The 19,953-nt window shown below is 48.0% G+C and overlaps 3 protein-coding genes across 7 annotated transcripts in view; 1 reads left to right on the top strand and 2 right to left on the bottom strand.

Moving 5' to 3' along the window:
• Positions 1-1,656, bottom strand: part of osgepl1 (O-sialoglycoprotein endopeptidase-like 1) — a 4,815-nt gene extending 3,159 nt beyond the window's left edge. For 2 of the 3 annotated variants that reach the window (XR_007399289.1, XM_049022574.1), the window contains exons 1-4: positions 1,216-1,656; positions 676-1,063; positions 386-590; positions 169-317 (exon numbers count right to left, since the gene is read on the bottom strand). Coding sequence is in view for 2 of the 3 variants with exons in the window: in XM_049022574.1 (XP_048878531.1) it covers positions 169-317; positions 386-590; positions 676-1,063; positions 1,216-1,412 (939 nt within the window). In the remaining variant the exon portion in view is untranslated. Of the gene's footprint in view, positions 1-168; positions 318-385; positions 591-675; positions 1,064-1,215 lie in introns of those variants that run through there. The other variant, XM_049022586.1, reaches the window with a different exon arrangement.
• Positions 1,657-2,152: 496 nt separating this feature from the next.
• On the bottom strand, positions 2,153-4,926 carry LOC125747386 (ORM1-like protein 1). 3 transcript variants are annotated; one of them, XM_049022600.1, is made up of 4 exons: positions 4,867-4,926; positions 3,753-3,937; positions 3,302-3,453; positions 2,153-2,987 (listed from the first exon to the last, which is right to left on the bottom strand). In XM_049022600.1, the coding sequence occupies exons 2-4, from the start codon at positions 3,924-3,926 to the stop codon at positions 2,810-2,812; spliced, it is 504 nt and encodes a 167-aa protein (XP_048878557.1). In that variant the 5' UTR covers positions 3,927-3,937; positions 4,867-4,926; the 3' UTR covers positions 2,153-2,809. The 3 variants fall into 3 exon arrangements, with proteins under 3 accessions (XP_048878557.1, XP_048878552.1, XP_048878563.1); XM_049022595.1 differs by having other exon boundaries at positions 4,747-4,899; XM_049022606.1 differs by having other exon boundaries at positions 2,153-3,046; positions 4,747-4,899.
• Positions 4,927-4,973: 47 nt separating this feature from the next.
• pms1 (PMS1 homolog 1, mismatch repair system component) lies at positions 4,974-18,174 on the top strand. The gene is made up of 13 exons (XM_049023441.1): positions 4,974-5,097; positions 5,405-5,554; positions 8,659-8,841; positions 8,974-9,076; positions 9,193-9,356; positions 10,188-10,304; positions 11,478-11,600; positions 11,844-11,990; positions 12,122-12,828; positions 14,045-14,515; positions 14,585-14,715; positions 16,325-16,485; positions 16,970-18,174. The coding sequence occupies exons 2-13, from the start codon at positions 5,423-5,425 to the stop codon at positions 17,153-17,155; spliced, it is 2,625 nt and encodes an 874-aa protein (XP_048879398.1). The 5' UTR covers positions 4,974-5,097; positions 5,405-5,422; the 3' UTR covers positions 17,156-18,174.
• Positions 18,175-19,953: the final 1,779 nt, after the last annotated feature.

Here is a 19,953-nt window from a genome sequence, read left to right on the forward strand (position 1 = left end):
CCCATGCATCAGCAGGAGCTTTACAGCTAAGGAACTGGACAGGTGACCAAAACCATGAAAAGCCTCATCTCCTTATGCCGATGCTTAACCAAGGTCCTGTGGTAACCATCCTAGGGTTAGGAACACAAAGTGTACACATGAAAACCTGAATATTCAGAAGTCACTCACTAGGGTGGCACCATTCTGAGGCAGAAGGCCGCTGGTCTTGCTAAACAGGATGGCACGATGCGTGCGGTTGGCCAGGTGGGCAGCAACAGCATGCTGAGTGGCCGCTGCAATGTCACCGGCGCAGGACAACACCTCCCCCGGCCGCACCCCTACCGATGGACACGGGTGAGATGGTGCTGGTTGGGTCAGGAGTTGGGCGGCTGCGTAGACAGCATACCTTCTTCCTCCTCTTTCATCTCGATCGCTCGGGTCACCTGGTTCCGGAGGCCAGCGAAGGATAGGTGGCAGTCATAGCGCTGGGCCATTGGCAATGTGAAACAGAACCTGGACCTGTCACCGGCCCTGGCCGCACACTCCAGGGCCTGCCCCCCACTGCACACTGCCCACTCCGGCTGGCTCTGCAGGGATAACCTCCTTGCCACCTGAGTGGGGGATCCAGTCGCATCAGTGAGTGTGACGTAATTTGCCAGAACAGGTCTTCTGACATGACATCACCGCCAACCATACCTTATCCAGAGTGTCCCCCGGGGCCTCATCCAGCGCTCGGCCTAGCAGCAGGAAGTCGTCAACGCCCCTCGCCATAGCTAAGAGGCCATGCCCCCCTGAGACCAGTAGCACCAAGAAGGGGAACGGTACAGGCTGGATCATTCTGACAGTCAGGGCATGTGCTTCCATATGGTGAACAGGAATGAAAGACTTCTTGTGCTTGTGCACAAAGCTCAGGCTGTACTCCAGACCCACCCTGAGGCTCAGAGCCAGTCCGGGCTTTACAGTGGTCGCCACCGCGGACAGATCACCGGGCACAACGCCGCTCCTGTCCAAGGCATCCTGCACCACTCTAGCTATGTTCTCCTGGTGAAGTTTCTGGGCAACTACCGGAATAATGCCTCCAGTTCTACGAGAAGTATGGTAAAGACAACAATCATGACGTATTATGTGTCTGTCTTTTACTGCACTGTATTTGTACTATTGTCAAACACACGTGGCAATAAACCTTAATACGTATTTAATGGAAAACAAGCCGCTGATGGCAGGCCGGCTACCTACTTTAGATGCACGTCTTTCTGAGAGTGCAGAGACTCCCCAAGGACGGTGCCCTCCTCGTCCACCACGGCTGCTCCCGTATCATCGCAGCTCGTCTCCACACCCAAAACTAGCCAACGGCCCGCCAGTCCGGCTAAGGACCTGGCCGGACAGCTCAGCGCACATCGCAAGGACCTCCGAAGAGCATCTGTCATAAACATGACTTGGTGCGTTTTCAAAGCCTGGCGAGCTCATGGGGAACGGCGCTCATCATGCAACACAGAGTGCCAGGCAGAGCAGTCAAGCAAATATGAGAGTACAACTGTCACACGTGACACAAACACCGCTACGAAGTTACAACGACCTATTTAAACAACAGCACCCGAACAGATTAAAACGCTACACATGAACACTTCCGGCAGGAAACTGCTACACTAGGAATGGGTTCCGTTTACAAGCAATTGGTTGTGCAGATACGTAACATAGTTAAATGCACAGCCAGAGTAACTTTACCTTACAATAGCATACTCAGAAAAAAAATCTATTGACATTGTCTAGCTTTCGCACCCATTAAAAGTTGCTTTGCTAACGCTACACCTGTAAAATATATGAATAAAAGCAGTATGTGTAAAATGTTTTAAAATGGACAGATTGAGTATTATCATTCCAATAATGCAGGCTGGCTTGGTGGCTCAGTGGACAGCACTGTCACCACACCCACCAATCTGACCGCTGCCCTGTGTTTGTGGAATTTCTGTTCTTCCATGGTACTCACATTACCTACCACAGTCCAAAGACGTGCATTTAGGTGAACTGGCATGTCTAAATTCAGTGTAGTGTGACTGTGCACGTAAATAGACTCGGATCCAGTTCAAGGTGCCCCTCGTATCCTCTGCCCTGTGCTGGATAGAACCTGTGAACAAATACTGAATAAGAGGATGGATGGATGACACGAGAAGGCTTAAAGGGCACATATTTTTTTTTATTATGTTAGGCACTGACAGAGTACCGACACTACAAACAAGCCAAGGGGATGTGGCCTCAGTAAAAGTATCGGAAGTATAATCTATAAAATCAAAAACAGCTACGTAAGCATAAACACAAGCACGGCATAAAGTAATTCCTTTAAAAAAAAAAAAACACAGGAGTGTAGCCTTGCTAACCTAAACCATCATTTCATTGTCTCAGTAGAGTACTACATATAAAAAAGTCCAAACCCAACGGGTTCTTTTTCAGATCTGAGGAAGCCATGCAACATCAGTCTGCGTTTCCTACATCATTCCCCCCATTGCTGCAGAGTAACCGGAGTCTCAGAATCACGGCACCCTGCTCTGATGAACAAATAATGTGTGAAAAATGCATCTGGCATTTTATTTCCCTCCTGAAAAGTTTATAAAAGGTGGAAATAAAAGGACCATAAAGGACTGTGCAACACTACATGTGAAAAATAAGAGATAACAACAAATCATTATCACATATGTCAAGAGAAAAACGACCAGTTGAACATCTGGGCCTGCCCAGGTCTGTGACAACATTAAATACGTTAGTTAGTAACGCACACACTGTTCATCTCTGCCAGAATCCATCCTACGCAGCTTCAGAGGAAGCACCTAACCCATCAACACGTCAGATCCCATTCTGTGATATACAAAGCACAGCTGGATAGCGGCTTGCATGGCCCAAATACGGCTTCACTGCGCCCCCTATTGGCCAACTTCTTTAATATTTGTTGATCCCTAGGATTCGGACACCATGGAGCTGTGGCAGCTTGGGGATGAGCACACTCAGGAGGGAAGCTGTGTTAATCACAAAATGAGCAGGATCATACTTCGTGTAGAAGCTCGTAAGAAAATACCTGAAAGATACAGCAAGACATGCAGTGCAATTCAGGCAGACACATCAGCATTCATTATGAAGCACAAAAAAATAAATCGATGTAATGCTATTACAGCAGCTACACCAGTGGGAAGTTGACGATTTTATAATTGAATCTCATTAACGAAAATAAGGTTCTGAAGTTCATGACTTTACAGAAATAACATCCATTTTGAAAATGTCACAGGTTTCTGTGTGATCGATAGCAAGTTGTTATATTACATGAAACACTTACAGAATGATTGGTGAGATTGTGAAGAACTTTCTGGAAGAGGTGAACTGTACACCATAGTCCAGCTGCTCCCAGTGTGTGAGGAGCCTGGCTTTCCCCTGATCAGGAGTCTCAAAGGGTGTACCCTTGACAGCGTGCAGGAAAACATACATCCCCTACGGACACACAAGAGGCAGAGGAAAGCTTTACTGGTGATGACAAATTTAGGGGAAATATATACTGGGCCAAGCCAAGGAGGAGACATGAAAATTTATAATGTAAATGCAGCCCCAAAATAAAGGCATATAACTCTATCAGAGTCAAGAATTCCTGAACAGCCAGAAGATCTGTTCACATTTTTCCATCTTATCCATTTTAAGGCTGCATTGACTAAGCCACTAAAGGTATCAACAGAAAAAGCCAAAATCTGCCAAAGCCACGCCAGTCATTCCACTAATCCCTGAGGGTCACCTACCAAATTGTGGATAACATTAGTCAGGGTCCAGACGACAGGAACGCTGAAGAACGGGATGCTGAGGAGCACGACGTGAAGGAGCCCCACACCCAGCGCATACGTCAGCCAGATGCCCCGGCTGTTCATCACACGTGTATTAGGGTTCACCTCGCTGTGGGCCACACCTACATTCATGGTGCGTGTTACTGGGGAAGGGGTGAAGGGGCACAGCATTAACTTTTGACCAATGCTTGGTCAAAAATGAATAATCTTTTGCAAAACACCAGTTTCTTTATTATGCATGCTCTGTTCCAGTGTTGGTTGTAACAGTAACTTGCTTTAAATAATACTGCCCAAACATTGTTAACCGTCTTTGATCAATAACGGCACGTCTACAAAAAACACACAGGCCATAAATCAATGACGTATAATTATAGTTGCAGGACTATATGCAATATTACAATAACAGACAACTCAGACAATCTCTAGAAAAACATCTACCTGTGTAAGGTATAACAGGCGGTGACAAACTGCATGTTGACTTAATAATTAATCATAATGAAAAAGCCAGAGGCGGGGAACAGACAAAAAAGCTCGGCGGAACAGCTTTGAGTAACGAACCGCTGGTGGAGGAGTTTCTAGGAGGGGGTGCGCCATGCAAAGTACATTCTAAAAACTTGGCGATGCTTAAAGGACAGCCTCTATCTGGGGGGTGCCAGCGGCCAATTCGACTTCATTAAACCAGAGGCGGTCTTGTAACACTGCTCTCCGGGCCGTTATTATAAGCTTTAATCGCGCCGCATGATAAACGCAGCTCCTTACGGTCCCCTGGAGTTCCGACCCCAGCTTGATGTCTGACACGCAGTATTTTTTATGCAATCTGGCTGTTTTTTAATCAACACCAGTTGAATTCACTGGGGCTTCATCATAGACGAATACGCGACCCTCCATCTAAAAACAACGCTGCATTTACAGGAGATCCGGCAACTGGGGGCAGATTAACACACATACTCACAGGAGCTCCACGGCAATTACTCTTGTTGATAAGCACTGTTCCTTTTTCGCCGATACTGTAATAAAGAAAGGCCAAGCTACTGCCTTTTTTTTCTCCCCACCCCGTCCCAGCGTCGCCTACCCTCTTAGTTTTCCTCCTTGTCTATGATCACGTTGGCCGGAAGAGGCGGATCATTCTAAGGTGAGTGGTGTGTGGCGCGGCCAATCGCTGCACGCCGCCAGAGTGCAATTTGCAACTGGACTTCCGGTACCCGCCGATACCGCGCACGAGCCATGTTCAGAAAACAAACAAACCCGTGAGCTACCGGGGTCTCTTAAGAGAGGGAGTTATGTGTATCGATGCTGCTGATGAGTGAGTGCGATCTTCAGTTTGTTTTTCTGGCTATTTGCACGAATTCTGTGGATTGCCAAATGTCTGACCTAGCTGCTCTGCCAAAATGCAGCGATGTATTACAATAAAATGTCCAGCATGCATAATCACAGGGCTAAGCCTTTATTTTTTTATTGATTGCTTTCCGTGCATGTTACAGCTAGATCGCTTCTTTCCTCGTGCAAAGTTGTTCTTTGATTACGGGAATGTAGACCAGGATGCACTTCAGCCTGGGAGCGCGGTGCGTACGGCCGCATGTGTTTTCAGCAGGTGTCCATGGTTTTCGCAGGACCGTCTGTTAGACGAAATGAAGCAGCTGCCTGCAGAAACTGTGCGATTGCTGTCGAGCTCTCAGGTCATCACCTCTGTGGTCAGCGTGGTCAAGGAGCTGGTGGAGAACTCACTGGACGCCGGTGCCTCGAGCGTCGACGTGAAGCTGGTAATGAGTTCACAGAACATTTTCATACCTCCGTGCATCTTACGTGACGTCCACCATTTTTGAACAATTACAAACCTTTTCCAAAAAATTAGAATATTATGGAAAAGTTTATTTATTTCCATAATTCCATTAAACGTTAATTTTTCATAAATTATAGATTCAGGGCCCACAACTTAAACGAGTTCAAGGACTTAGTTGTTTATTTGTACATAATTTGGGCTTCCAGCTAATAAAACCCACGAAAATAGGAATTCAAAAAATTAGAATACTGTGAAGACATCACCATTTACTTCTCAGTTTTTGCAGAAAAAAAAAAATAGGATCACATCAAATCAATGAAAATATGGTACTTTCAAAACGATATGTCAATCTTCAATACTTGGTTGGGAATCTCTTTGCCTTAATCACTGCCTCGATGCGCCGTGGCATTGAGGCAATCAGCCTGTGACATTGCCTGGAAGTTATGGAAGCCCAGATTTCTGATGCTTGCTGTCAGCTCTTCCTTGTTTTTGGGTCTGGTGGACCTCATTTTCCTCTTGATAATACCTCTTAGATTCCTAATGGGGTTTAGGTCCGGCCAGTCAAGCATTGTGATGGCATGGCCACCAAACCAGGTTTTGGTGCTTCTGGTGGTATGGGCAGGGGCTAGGTCCTGCTGGAAGATGAAATCTGTATCTCCATATAGATCCTCAGCAGAAGGAATCATGAAGTCCTCTAAAACATTCTGGTAGACTATTGCGGTGACCTTGGATTTAAGAAAGCAGAGTTTACCAACACCTGTACAGGACATTGCACCCCAAATCATGACTGACTGTGGATATTTGACACTGGACCTCAGGCAGCTTGGGTTCTGTTCCTCACCCGTCTTCCTCCAAACGCTTGGACCTTGAGTCCCGAATGAAAGACATACTTTACTTTCATCGGAAAAGTGGACCTTGAACCACTGGCCAGCAGTCCAGACCTTCTTCTCCTTGGCCCAGTTGAGACGCTTCCGATGTTGGCTCAGGCTCAGAAGTGGTTTGACCCGAGGAACCCGACAGTTGTAGCCCATCTCCCGGATGCGTCTGAATGTGGTGGTTTTTGAAACTATGACTCCTGCCTCATTCCACTCTTTCTGGATCTCTGCCAGATTCTTGAATCTTCTCTGTTTGATAATCCGCTGAAGCCCACGGTCATCTCTTCTGCTGGTGCATCTTCTCCTGCCACATTTTGCCCTTTCACTAGACTTTCCATTGATATGCTTGGACACAGCACTCTGTGAACAGCCAGCCTCCTTAGCTATGAACTTTTGTGGCTTACCCATCCTATGGAGGGTATTAATGATGCTCTTCTGGCCAGTTGTCAAGTCTGCAGTCTTCTCCATATTGAACCTAACTGAGACAACTGAACCAAAGTGAAGCAATTTAATGACACCTGGGGAAACCTGTGCAGGTGTTTTGAGTTTAGTAGATGAGTTGTGTGTGACACTCAGTTTAAAACGTTCATGCCCTGTAAAATTTGGGCTGATGTCTTTACAATATTCAAATTTTTTGAATTCCTGTTTTCGTGGGTTTTATGAGCTGGAAGCCCAAATTATGTACAAATAAACAACTAAGTACTTGAAATCGTTTAAGTTGTGAGCCCTGAATCTATAATCTATGAAAGTTTAACATTTTGAACGGAGTTATGGAAATAAATCAACTTTTCCATGATATTCAATTTTTTTGGAAAGGGTCTGTATATGTTGAGTATCGGAGGTCAGGTTGCGGATTAAGGACTGCAAATTTAAACTAGGGCGACAACCTGAACCTTAGTTACTGTTTTACCTCGAAAAATACTGAGAAATAGCATTTGCATGCAGCTTCTGTAGATTCTCTGGTAACTCACCTCACGTGATCATTGAAACAAGTTCAGCATATAATTTTTTTTTGAACATCTACGTTTGTTGAGGCGTGGTGGTGCAATGGTTAGCACTGTTGCCTCACACCTCTGGGACCTGGGTTCGAGTCTCCGCCTGCGTTACATGTGTGCGGAGTTTGCATGTTCTCCCCATGTTGTCGTGGGGTTTCCTCCGGGTACTCTGGTTTCTCCCCACAGTCCAAAAAAAACATGCTGAGGCTAATTGGAGTTACTAAATTGCCTGTGTGAGTGAATGGTGTGAGTGTGCCCTGTGATAGGCTGCCACCTGTCCTGGATTGTTCTCTGCATCGTGCTCAAAACTATCCGGGATAGGATCCGAACTCCCCGCGACCCAGACAGATAAGCGGTTTGGACAATGGACGGATGTATTTTTCTTGACAGGTTGCATGAGCGTATGACACCTTTGGGTTAAACTTTTATTAAAAACAGCTGCTTATAAAGACACCTTTGCATGATTCATTTAAAAAGAAATCTTCAGGAAATCGTTGACTGGAGCACTTGTTGCATTTCCTCTTGGTCCCTGAGGTCCTGCAGCTGAAATCCCATCTGCTTAAACTGCTGCTCAGATGACATTTAGGTCTGTGGCAGAGGTGCGATGGAAGACTCGTCAGCAGCCCTAATCCAGCTGTTTCCAAGGCTTATTGCTTTATTTGTGTCTCTGTGTTTTGGTGAAGAAACATCTAAATGCTTTTCCATCCCAAAGAGTCTCTCACACTCAGCCTATGCTGGCCTGTTTGTTTTGGTATCTGGGAATATTTTTTGGAAACATGCATGGTCTCAGTTACTAAAGGGTCATTCTCATCAATGCCCTGTCTGGCAGTCTGCTTGGTATTTTCTCTTGAACTCTTGCCATTTATCTCCCAAAGATCTCCTGGTTGTTCAAGAAAGTAGCAAACTTCTTTGAATGTAATAGTGATCGCTCGGAACCCTACACATTTTTGGGTTTCCCCTCATTTAACACACCTGGTTCAGCTCCTTGTACTTCCTTGTGCTAATTACCATGCAGCTTTTGATTTGTGGTGGAACCGGGAAAGAACTAAGCTACACAGGACTGGAGTTTGACACCCCTGCTGTACACTATAGCTACACGCTTGCATTGTGTTTGAGACATGAAATAAGGTGTGTGAATGGTGAGAGCCCTGGCCCTCGCCATAGTAGGTGTCATGTCACGCTTGTGTGAAAAGCTTGCTGTTTCCCTGCTGCAGGAGAACTACGGGCTGGATCGCATAGAGGTGATAGACAATGGATGTGGAATCAAAGCTGCCGATGCTCCAGTGATGGCCGTCAAGCATTACACCTCCAAGATCTCTTGTCACAGTGACCTTGAGCGCCTGGAGACCTATGGGTTCCGGGGAGAGGCTCTGGGATCAATTTGCGCTGTGTCTGAGGTGAGAGACGGCCCCTCCTGCATGTGCAGTGTGAAGGGTATCATAGAGCGCCCCCTCAAGGCACAAAGAAGGTAATAACCTGCTGATTAGAATGTAGCCATGCCAATTATATTCACTGTGGCTCTTCTCCAGGTCATCCTGACCACAAAAACAGCTGATGACAATGTCAGTACCCAGTACACACTGGACCACAATGGGAGCGTCACGTCCAGGAAGCCGTCTCATCTTGGCCAGGGTTTGGCTTTGCTTTTCATTTAAACATGTATTCAGATTTGCTTCTTTTTCTTGCAGCTTTTTTTTTTTTTGAGCTATCGTGGCTCTTCATATTAAAATCCTGCCCCCCTCCCTCAGGTACCACGGTGAGCGTCTTCAAGCTCTTTAAGAACCTCCCGGTGAGGAGGCAGTTCTACTCTAGTACTAAGAAGTGCAAGGAGGAGCTGAGGAAGGTGCAGGAACTGCTAATGGCCTACGGCATCATCAAGCCAGCTCTTAGAGTACTACTGACACACAACAAGGTCCTGCCTCCTACCGTTTCCACTCAACCGTTACCTCCTTACTCAGCTGTGAGCTTCTGTGGTCACTGGAGGGAGGAAGACATTGTATTTAACTTCCAGAATGCAGGCTGCCTGAAATAAAAGCAGCTGATTGGCCCAGAGGGTCCATGTGATATCCATGTCTATATTTTTACCAGGGGTGACCTAATTTACTGCCACAGAAGGTTCCTTTCCCCATGCAGCATCTCTTCCTGCCACAAGGGGTCCTCGTGCATCTGAACATTTATTGGATGATGGATACTTTTCCAGCCAGGGTGACACTGTTAAAATTTTCACTCATATTTCTATTGATTTAGTTTTGCTTGGTTAATTGGTAGTTGTTAATGATCAGAGCATGTCAGGAAGTGAGGTGCTTGCAGCAGACTTTGAAGTGAGATTCGTGGGAGGTGTACTGTACAGGAAGTAGGATATTCATTTGGTTCCTTGGTTTTGGGACCCCTGTCAATGGCCTGTTTTTCAGTCATTGCTGCTGCAGGTTTGTAAAAACAAAAAACTTGAACCTTGAAGATAATAACTAAGCACCTTATTCAGGGACTCCTGCAGACTATTGGTCAGAAAAGGTCACACGAACATGATCATTTGCAGTAACGCTTATGTCGTACCAGTTTGGGTGGAGAGTGATGTGTGCATGCTTGGAAACCAGGGCCATGCTAAGTTCCTGCCCACATGTAAGGCGGGATCCCCTTGGAATGGTTGTCTTGCTGGATTCCCCCTGCTGACCCACACATGTCCTCTGTCTGTACGTGCATGCTGTGGCTGTCAGCTTGACCTTTTCCCTGTGTGTCATTGCAGGCGGTGGTCTGGCTGAAGGCCAAGGCATCGGATCACCGAACAGCCCTGATGGCGGCATTGGGAACCAGCACTGTGGCTTCCATGGTGCCTCTCCAGCATCGGCAGGAGCAGCCAGAGGTCAGTTGGAGGTCATGGAGAAGCTGTGCTGCTGTCTAATGTACTTTTGACAACATCACTGACAAGGAATTTCACTCAGGTTTTCACAGGTATATTCCAAATGTCTGTGAAATCTCTATGGTTTTGCTGGGTATTAAATATATCTTAGTCTGAATATTCTCTTTAGTTAGTGCATTCCTTCGTGTTCGCCGGACATGGTGATGGGGTCAGATGTCCTTAATGCCACACAAGGTTGTCACTTGATTAACTGTCTTCCATGTGACCCGCTAGTCGATATGCGCCCTCAGTTGGTGAATATCATGGCCACTCGCATACAGGCAAGACTGGCCTTCAGAGCTACAGAATCCACGATTGAAACTGGGAGTTGTGGGATTTTTGAATCATTATGCAGTCGTGCATGCCTACAGTTGTGCTCTGTTAAACCCTCAGTTTGGTTCACATGGGAATATTCTGTTTGTTTAGACGTTATTTCAGATGTGCCCTAACCCCCTGCAATTAACTCTGTGCTCCTGCGTATGTATCACAGGTTCTGCTTATGTCCGAAACTCCAGAAAGTCTTTACCAGACAAGGATGTGTTTCTGTCCCCAATTTATTATATTTCAACAATTCTAGGAATTCCCACCCTGAGATGCTAATTTATGGTTTAGTATGATTATTTATTTTATTTTCTCCTCCCCTGAGTGGTCTGCTTGAGTAATCAGTCATCCGCCGGCGCGGTTTTCCGCTCGACGCCGCTTCTGCAGAGCCAAACTGTGTTCCTTCCGGGCGGTGCGCAGGTACGGCGCAGGAGGCTGATTTCCGACAGGCAGCAGGACGCGACCCGCTCGTGTAAAGGTCGCCCGGGAAAGGTGTTCTTCGCATCAGAGCTGGGGGTGTTGGGTTCACCTGCGTTAGCTGACCCGTGGATTTCGCAAGCCGTCTAACTGGCAAAACAGATGCTACCAGAAGAGACGGGCTCAGGCTCGGGAGGCCAGCACGTGCTGCTGTCTGGGTCAGCCCAGAACCTGCCTTTCAGCAGTCCAATTTGGAGAGCAGACTATCGCTACCTGACCGGGCCATGACATTCCACACAGGGGCTGCAATTAAATGAGAGGTCACAGCGGGGGGGCATCAGCATGGAGTCCCAGACCGGGAATGCTGGTGTCATGTCATTTCTTCGCCGCTCTCCACAGATCGTTCTGGAAGGATTCTTCCCCAAACCTGGCTCTAACCCCAGCCTGATGAGCTCCACTACACCTGACCGCACGTTCGTGTTCATTAACAATAGACCTGTCCACCACAGAGACATTCTCAAGGTAGGATGGGACCTGGGGGGTTTTGGCAGGGGCGCAGGGCCTGAGGTGTGGGGCTTGAGTGAGGGCATGGATTTTGGGGGGGAGAGGATTGCGGGGCCGGTGGCGTGGAACCTGTGTGTTTGCATGGGGCCTGGGACATGGGGTTTGGGGGGGGGCACAGGGCCGGAAGTGTGGGCATGGGGTCTTCACACGTCTGATTTCTGGCACTTGCCATGTCTCACTCTATTTTGCTCAATCCGGTAGCTGCTGAAGCGACAGTACGGGGCCCATGTTGGCGGGGAAGGAGCCCCCAGCCGCTACCCTGCGCTCCTGTTGAGTGTCACTGTCACTGCCTCTGCCGTCGATGTCAACCTCACCCCTGACAAGACCCAAGTGATGCTTCAGTGCAAGGTACCACACCCTCACTGTAAGCCACACCCTTATGTACATGGAGGTTCAGTTCCTTGCCAGTCTTGTTCAAGTGAGCTTGGTATACTGATGTCCTCCAATATGAACAGAGACTCCTTGCCTGCTGTTTTCAGGAAGCTGTTTTATTGGCCCTGGAATCCATGCTGACATTACTCTATTGCGCGGAGTCCAGTGGGCCGCCCCCTGTTGTCCCAAAAGATCCTGACTGCAGAGTGGAGGAAGGTCCCGTGTGCCAAACCACCGCTGACTGTCCGAGGCCCCCTGGGGTTGATGACATGGCCCAGGTCACACCATCGGACCAGCATTCTGAGTGCGAGAAACCTGTGAGCGAAAACACCGCCAGCAGGTCGGCAAACACGAGTTCCTCGTCCTCGTCAGAGGACTGGGTCATCAACAGCTCATGCAGCTTTGAGCTGAACCTATCTCTGACTGGCGAGGATGGCATCACGAATGTCACCGGGGTGTCAGAGCCAGACCTGGAGGACCGACCCAAACCAGGTCGGAACAGCAGTAGCTGTGTCCCTGAGGTCTCCCCTGCGAGCTGGAGTATGGGCCGTGGGCTGCTGGACCCGGACACGGGGCAGGCCGTCTCGCCCGTGAGGGTCCATGTTCCAGCACCGGAACCTAAGAAGGCGGCCAAGCTCACAGCCTATGACCTGATCAGCAACCGCACTGTGCGCCAGCCCCTATCGGCCAGCGCCATGTTCGAGCAGGAGAACCGGGCTGCTGTCCAGCGGGAGAAGCCCGATGCCAGCGAGCAGGACATGAGCACCGCCCTGGAGGAGAGATGGAAGAACCTGGGGGTGCAAGAAAGGAAGAAGTGAGTTTGGTTTGGATTGCTATGATTTCAGTTAATTAACTAGATGATAATGATGTTAATAGCAAACCATCCAAAGGCCACATGTGTAAAGTACAGCGTGGAAAGTCAGCTCTGCTGCGGGGGAGGGGGGGAGTTTCGGTGTGGGATTCCCACAATATTAAATGGTCACACTTTCCCATATAAACCCTGCGGTTCTGCATGATACACTGCCCCCCCCCTCCCTTTTCTTGATGAAGGTTCCCTGTGTGATAGACGTTTCAGACGTTCAGGGCAAAGCACCAGTCTGTTTGCCTCCTCTGTCACCCCCTGATTTACGCTTCTTTTCATGACCGCCTTTCCAGACGCCATTGTGTTATTTATTATTTTTTTTCTGTAAACTTCTTGCTCCATGTTTTCTTTGCTGGAAGACGGACAGGTTCCCCATTAGATTTGCAGCGGCCTGATCTCCATTTTCCAAAAACATTCATGTGAAGTGACTCATGCTTATAGACTTGCACGTTATCGCGCAGTCCTTGGCTGTGTCCCACTGGGCAGAGCAGTGGATTTCTGGGAAAATGTGGCCTCTTCCCTCTTTCTCTGCTCTTCCTCACTCTGCCTTCCTCTTCCCCCCTTACCACATTCCCTAGCCTGTGCTTTACCCCCCCCCCCCCCCCCCCATCCCACGGAGTAAATTGTATATGATCCTGTCTGTGAAATGGGAGGTATTTCAGTACCTTCTGCCACTGACCTCTCCCTTCGCAAGCCAGGAAAACCGTTACCACTGAATGTCCGTTAGTAGAAGTGCTGATGTTTAAAACATTCCCTATGTTACTCTCGGCTGGTTAATTCCACTTAGAAACATTGTGTCGGGATTGAAGTGGCCTGAAGAGATCTTAAACACAAACCAGTGAAGGTTTTCATCCCTTAGCCTGGTTTGTATCTTTTAAGTGAAGATTAGCAATTTAGAATAATCACCCATGTTTCAGTGAGCGCTCCTGAGTGGGCAGCTATTATTTATTGTCGATGAATAATTATGTTATAACTATGAATAGTTATGTAACGTTTTTATCCAAAGCGACTTACAGTAGAGGGAAGTACAGTTTACATATACATCATTGGAATTGAACCCATGACCTATGTAATATTAGCCCAGTGCCTTTCTTGTTGAGCTACAGGCAAAGATGCCTTTCAAACTAAACTGCTGCTGGTTTAACTCCAACTTCCCGGTCCGTTCCAGGTATGAGGAGAAGGCTGAAAAGGACCTACTGCGCTATCACCTCCAGTCAAACCAGGCTGTAGAGAGAGGCAGCTCAGAAAAGCATCCAAAGCCATCGCCTCCTGCTGGTCCAGGCCAGAAACGCAAGGCCTCTCTGTCAAACCAGCAGATCCTGGACCAGCTGTTCTTTCAACCTCCCAGTAAGAAGAAGCCCCCTCCAGAGAAGCGGTCTATCCCAGTCACTTTCAGCCTGGCGGCACTGAGGCAGAGGCTGATCAGAACCACAATGGACCGCAGGATCGACTCAGATACAGGGGGGGTGCAGCTCGTGGGCCGCCTGCCCTCGCACAGCACCTGGGTCATCCTGCGCGGCTCCCAGCTCCTGCTGCTGGACCCGTCCCGCATAGAGGAGGTGCTACTCTTCACCAAACTGCTGGAGACCAACATCATCCCCACCCGCCTGCTGGACGCCCCGGTCACCCTAACTGACAGGTAACGGCCGGGATCCCCAGCCGCCTGTGATGCCACCAGCTTCCCTCACATGCTGTCTGCTGCCCCCAGTGTCCTGGGCGACCCAGCAAACATGAGGGCTCTGTGCAGCATGCAGAAGGACCCTCCCGAGTTCAGCGGGGCCACCTACTTTACCGACCCCAGGCTCGTGGCCAATGGCTTCCGGATCCGGCAGATCCCTGGTATGCACCATACAACGCCCCCCCCCCTCCCGTGTACTGCTCAAACCTGTCTCAGTGCGGTTCGCCTGAAATCACATTTCAGAAATTAAATAACTTTTTAATTATTCTATTGCTGCTAGGTTCTGTTAAAAATGAGGAAATGGTATTGCTAAAATTGCATGTGATATGTGATTTAAGGTGCAGTAAATGTTTCCAGAATGGATAAAGAACATTTTGTAAATCTGCTGAGTGTGTCATTTTATCATCTAAGGCTTTATTGCTGGGACTTCACCACTTTGTCTCTGGGATGAATTAACAGCCTCCACCCACCTCTAAAAAAATGGTGTTATGGGGGAGGGGGGGGTCATTCCTCCTTCACATCAAGCTGCTTTTATCCTGCTGTTTAAAGGTCTCTGGGTTTGCCTGTTTTCATTTGGAAGAACAACATTTTGAGCATTTCAAAATGCTGGACATTTTAAATGTCATAGTTCATAAATGATTAGCAAATGTCAGAAGTAGGTTAGTAAATAAGAGGATTACGGACCTGAGGTTTGCAGATCAAGTTCACGTTTTCATGGGATGCAAGCATTTTGGATCAGGCTGAAACAGATTTGAGAAACTGTTTCAACCTGGTGTCCATCTGTGCTGTTTGATGATTATGTCAGATCCTGAAATATAAAGCCGTGTGGCGTGATGTACCATTTCATTCCTTTGTTACGCGATCGCTTAAGTGTGCTGGATCACATTTTAAAGAAATGGGACCAATAGAGCTGATCATCAGATTCACGCGTATTTGAACTTCATAAAGATTTCAGGTTCCCCCTCTGATTGTTTTGGTCTCTGGTCACTTCCGGCTGTGTTCATGGTGCTTTTTGCTGCATACATTTGCTTTAGGATGACCTCGTCTCCAAATCAAGCGTGCTCCTTATCCCCCCTGGAGCCCGGGCCCTGGCTGCAGGTTTGAGTGTGACCTCGGTTAACTCGGGCTCTGGAGCTGGCCAGTGTTTGCACTCTGAGAGGGATTTGGCTTCACTCTGTTGCCCTTTAGAGATTAGTCCGAGAAACTCGCTTGGTTCCATCAGCTGGCGCATTTCTCCACCCAAAACATGTTTTTGTTGTTTATGCTGCAGGACAGGTAATTGAGGCCATTCAGCTGAACCACAGGGAACAAGAAGCCCAGCTCTCCTTAACCATTCTGCCACCTGCTGTCCTGTATACAGAATGCAGCAGAGACATTTGAGAGAAGCATGCCTGGAGCATTATCGTTAACATTTCTTCTGCATTGGGGACCGTCAATTTCTTTTGTAATTAGTTAATGTCCCGCAATGTTTGTTAGTGTTGGAGAGGAGCAGAGAGCCTTGGGAGCATCTGCACGCCCCTGCCTGCATATCAGATCCCGCAAACACGGTGCCTGTCCTCCCTGGACGGGCTGAGCTGGAGCCTTCATGCTAAACCCATCTCCAGCCCAGGAGGAAATTGTAATAGCCATTTAGCACTCTATTTGGCATGCCGTGTGTTTGCCTTGGTGTTGCCCCAAACTGTAAATCAAAATATTTATTTATTATTCTTTCCTGGAGAAACTTTACTGCCCAGAGTATATTAATGCTTGTTTTCCGCTTCTCTTGGCCAGGCCCTCTGTCCTCAGAGCCGCAGCTGGAAGTGGCCGCGATGGCTGACTGCATCCCTTGCTTCGGCGTAGCCGACCTCAAGGAAATTTTGAGGGCTGTGGTCGAGAGGCACGTGGCGAACGTGAAGGAGTGCAGGCCTCTCAAGGTCTGCAGCTACCTGGAGGTATGCAGCGCCTTCACCTCACCAGCTCTGCTGTTTCTGCTGGAGTTAAAGGAGAGGCTCCCAGTCTCATTTTTCATACTGCAATTGTTTCTGGGTTCAATATTGCTCCGTAAATGAGCTTCGGGGAGCTACAGCAGTAATTTTTGCTTCGGTTGATTGCGTCAGAAACAGGTCTGGTTTGAGGGACCACGGGCAGAGAACAAAGTTTGGGAAGCAGTGTGTGACTTGTTTAAGACACTGTGCCTGTGATCAGAAGGTCACTGGTTTAAATCCCAGGAAAATCTCAGTAAAGTGATTTCATCATTGGGCCGTTGAACAAGGCCCCACACCCCAATTGCTCCAGGCACTGGCTTTTGGATAAAAACATTTGCTGAATAAATAAAATTGTAGCTGACGCTTGTAGTGTAGCTCTGAGGGTTAATGATTCTTCTGCCCCCTTCCACCCCACACGTGGTCCGGCATGCCTGCTGACACGCATATGAAGGGAGAGGCAGTGCGCCTTGTGCGGCAGCTTCCCCTCTGTTTGTCCCGGGAGGACGTGAGGGACACCCTGTCTCGGCTGGACCGGCAACTGGGCACCACACGCCACACCTGCCTGCATGGACGCCCATTCTTCCATCCACTGGCCAAGGTTCCAGAGATGGAGCAGGATGCCCCCACGAGTTGCTGAGCTGGATGGGAGAGTTGGCCTCCTTCTCACCCGTCCTGCTCCTACTCTCACTGAACTTGAAACTGAAAGCCTTATTTGATGGTTTCTCATTAAAAAAAACGTTGTTTTAATTCTATTGATGAATAATTTTTTTCTATGCACTGTATTAATGTCCAGATTTATTAAATGTCCATTAATAAATTACAATTTTGTGAATCGCCTTCAGTAGCCATCGTCATGAGCTTGACATCAGAATGGCAGCTCTCCGCTACTCATGCAGGGCCCACAGAACTGTACTAGACTGCCTTTTCTCACAGGGGCAGCTAAAGATGTCCTGAATTGCCATAATCTAGCAGCATGACCCCAAAGCCAAGGGGGAGGGGGATGGGCAGAGCTGTTGACTTTGGCAAAGCCCTTAAGATGAAGCGGCTAGCTGGACTCACTGTCCAGCAGCACGGAGCACCTGTTCCCATAAGCACTCTCCTAAGGACACCAATGCAATGTCTGAAATGAGACAGTCAAATTCTTGTGCTTGGGCAGGCTCCAGCAACTGTTTATGTTTACGCTGGATTTTTTGGAGCAGAGTTGCTGTTTTCACTCACTCAAATCAGCCAAGACAGGCCTCAGATGAGGAAGTGGTCCCAAAAACCCCTACGCATTGAAGGGAATTGGCGTCCACATTATTATGGTTAGTCATGATGTCACAGATTAACATTCGGAAAGGTGCTTCTTTTTTAATCAAGGGATGTGATGGAATTAAAATCACAGTAGAAAATCAATGCAAAAATTGTCAGAAAATAAATAAAATTGACAAACTATAAAGGCAAAGAAATTGCTACAAGTCACTTAAGCAACAACAATGCTTCGAGCCGAGGAGCTCGACCCATGGTCAGCGATTAAGTACCAATATTATTTACTGCTGTAATGCACTTGTGCTCCAGTCATACTTAATCTGCTTAAATAAGATTGTATGTAAATATGGGTTTAATAATCAGTAAATACTAATCTAAATTAATAAAAGAATGGCTGTTATTACCAAAGACATGCTGAGGCTAATTGGAGTTGCTAAATTGCCTGTAGGAGTGCATGTGTGAGTGAATGGTGTGTGAATGTGCCCTGCAATGGGCTGGCCCCCCATCCTGGGTTGTTCCCTGCCTTGTGCCCATTGCTTCCGGGATAGTCTCCGGACCACCCGCGACCCAGTAGGATAAGCAGCTTGGAAAATGGATGGATGGCCGTTATTACAATTTTTTGTTGCATATTTGTATATAAAGTCTGTACATAATAATAGGCTGTTGTAGAATCGCATCCAATCACATAAATGAACAAGCGCTAACCCTACCCTGTGGTACCGTGTACCAGGTCAGACTCTGTCAGCTTGAATGAATCCTCTGTCACGCCAGTGGATTCTTTGAGAGGCTGTGGTACCAGAGGACTGAATCGGATATTGCCGGTTTTGACAAACTGCCTCGATGCTCACGGTGTGGGGCCCTTGAGAAGCAGTGGTACCAGGGTACCGGGTTGGATTCTCTTCCGGTTCTGATGATCGGCCTTGATGCTCACTGTGTGGGGCCAATGAGAAGTGTGACACCAGGGGTCCAGGTTAGACTCTCTTCCAGTTCTGATGATCAGCCTTGATGCTCACTGTGTGGGGCCCTTGAGAAGCAGTGGTACCAGGGGACCGGGTTGGACTCTCTTCCAGTTCTGATGATCGGCCTTGATGCTCACTGTGTGGGGCCTTTGAGAAGCAGTGGCACCAGGGGACCGGGTTGGACTCTCTTCCGGTTCTGATGATCAGCCTTGATGCTCACTGTGTGGGGCCAATGAGAAGTGTGGCACCAGGGGTCCAGGTTAGACTCTCTTCCGGTTCTGATGATCAGCCTTGATGCTCACTGTGTGGGGCCTTTGAGAAGCAGTGGCACCAGGGGACCGGGTTGGACTCTCTTCCGGTTCTGATGCTTGGCCTTGATGCTCACTGTGTGGGGCCAATGAGAAGTGTGGCACCAGGGGTCCGGGTTGGACTCTCCTCCGGTTCTGATGATCGGCCTTGATGCTCACTGTGTGGGGCCAATGAGAAGTGTGACACCAGGGGTCCGGATTGGACTCTCTTCCGGTTCTGATGATCAGCCTTGATGCTCACTGTGTGGGGCCCTTGAGTAGTAGTGGTACCAGGGGTCCGGATTGGACTCTCTTCCGGTTCTGATGATCGGCCTTAATGCTTACTGTGTGGGGCCCTTGAGAAGCTCGGCAGCTGACAGGAAGCATAAATTGTGCCCCACCGTCTGCACAGTTTCTTCAGAGGCTTTATTAGCCTCAGATTTATGCGGTGAAGCGATAGCTGGCTTCCCCGAAGCACAATAAACGGATCCCATCCAAAGACATTTTCATGGAGCGTGAAAGAAAGACCTTTAAAAGCTCAAATATACTGCACCTAACTCCACATGCCCTTTAATGGCTAATAACTGAACAAATAAAAACACACATGTACGTAATTAATTAGCACGCTGTTTCCCTTGAGGGGATAGTGTGCCTCTGTTTTCAACACTCAGGACCCCATTCTGGGGCTAATGTCTGTCTACTAAAGCTTTGCTCCTTTGCACCCAGGAATGTTATCCATGTTCAGAGGAATCATGTCACGGATGCTTTAATGCAAGGTTACTTTACACAGGTATTTGTATATCATTTAATTAGCCACCAATACAGATTCAATTTACAGGTTCTGCATAGCAGAGACTGGGGTTACTCTGAGGTTATGTTAAATGTTACTGACCCTCCTACCATTCTGACTGAGGGGTGGTGAATTAGGTCCTTCTCCACTG

The sequence above is a fragment of the Brienomyrus brachyistius genome, chromosome 1 (assembly GCF_023856365.1).
Source record: "Brienomyrus brachyistius isolate T26 chromosome 1, BBRACH_0.4, whole genome shotgun sequence".
Lineage (NCBI taxonomy): Eukaryota > Metazoa > Chordata > Actinopteri > Osteoglossiformes > Mormyridae > Brienomyrus > Brienomyrus brachyistius.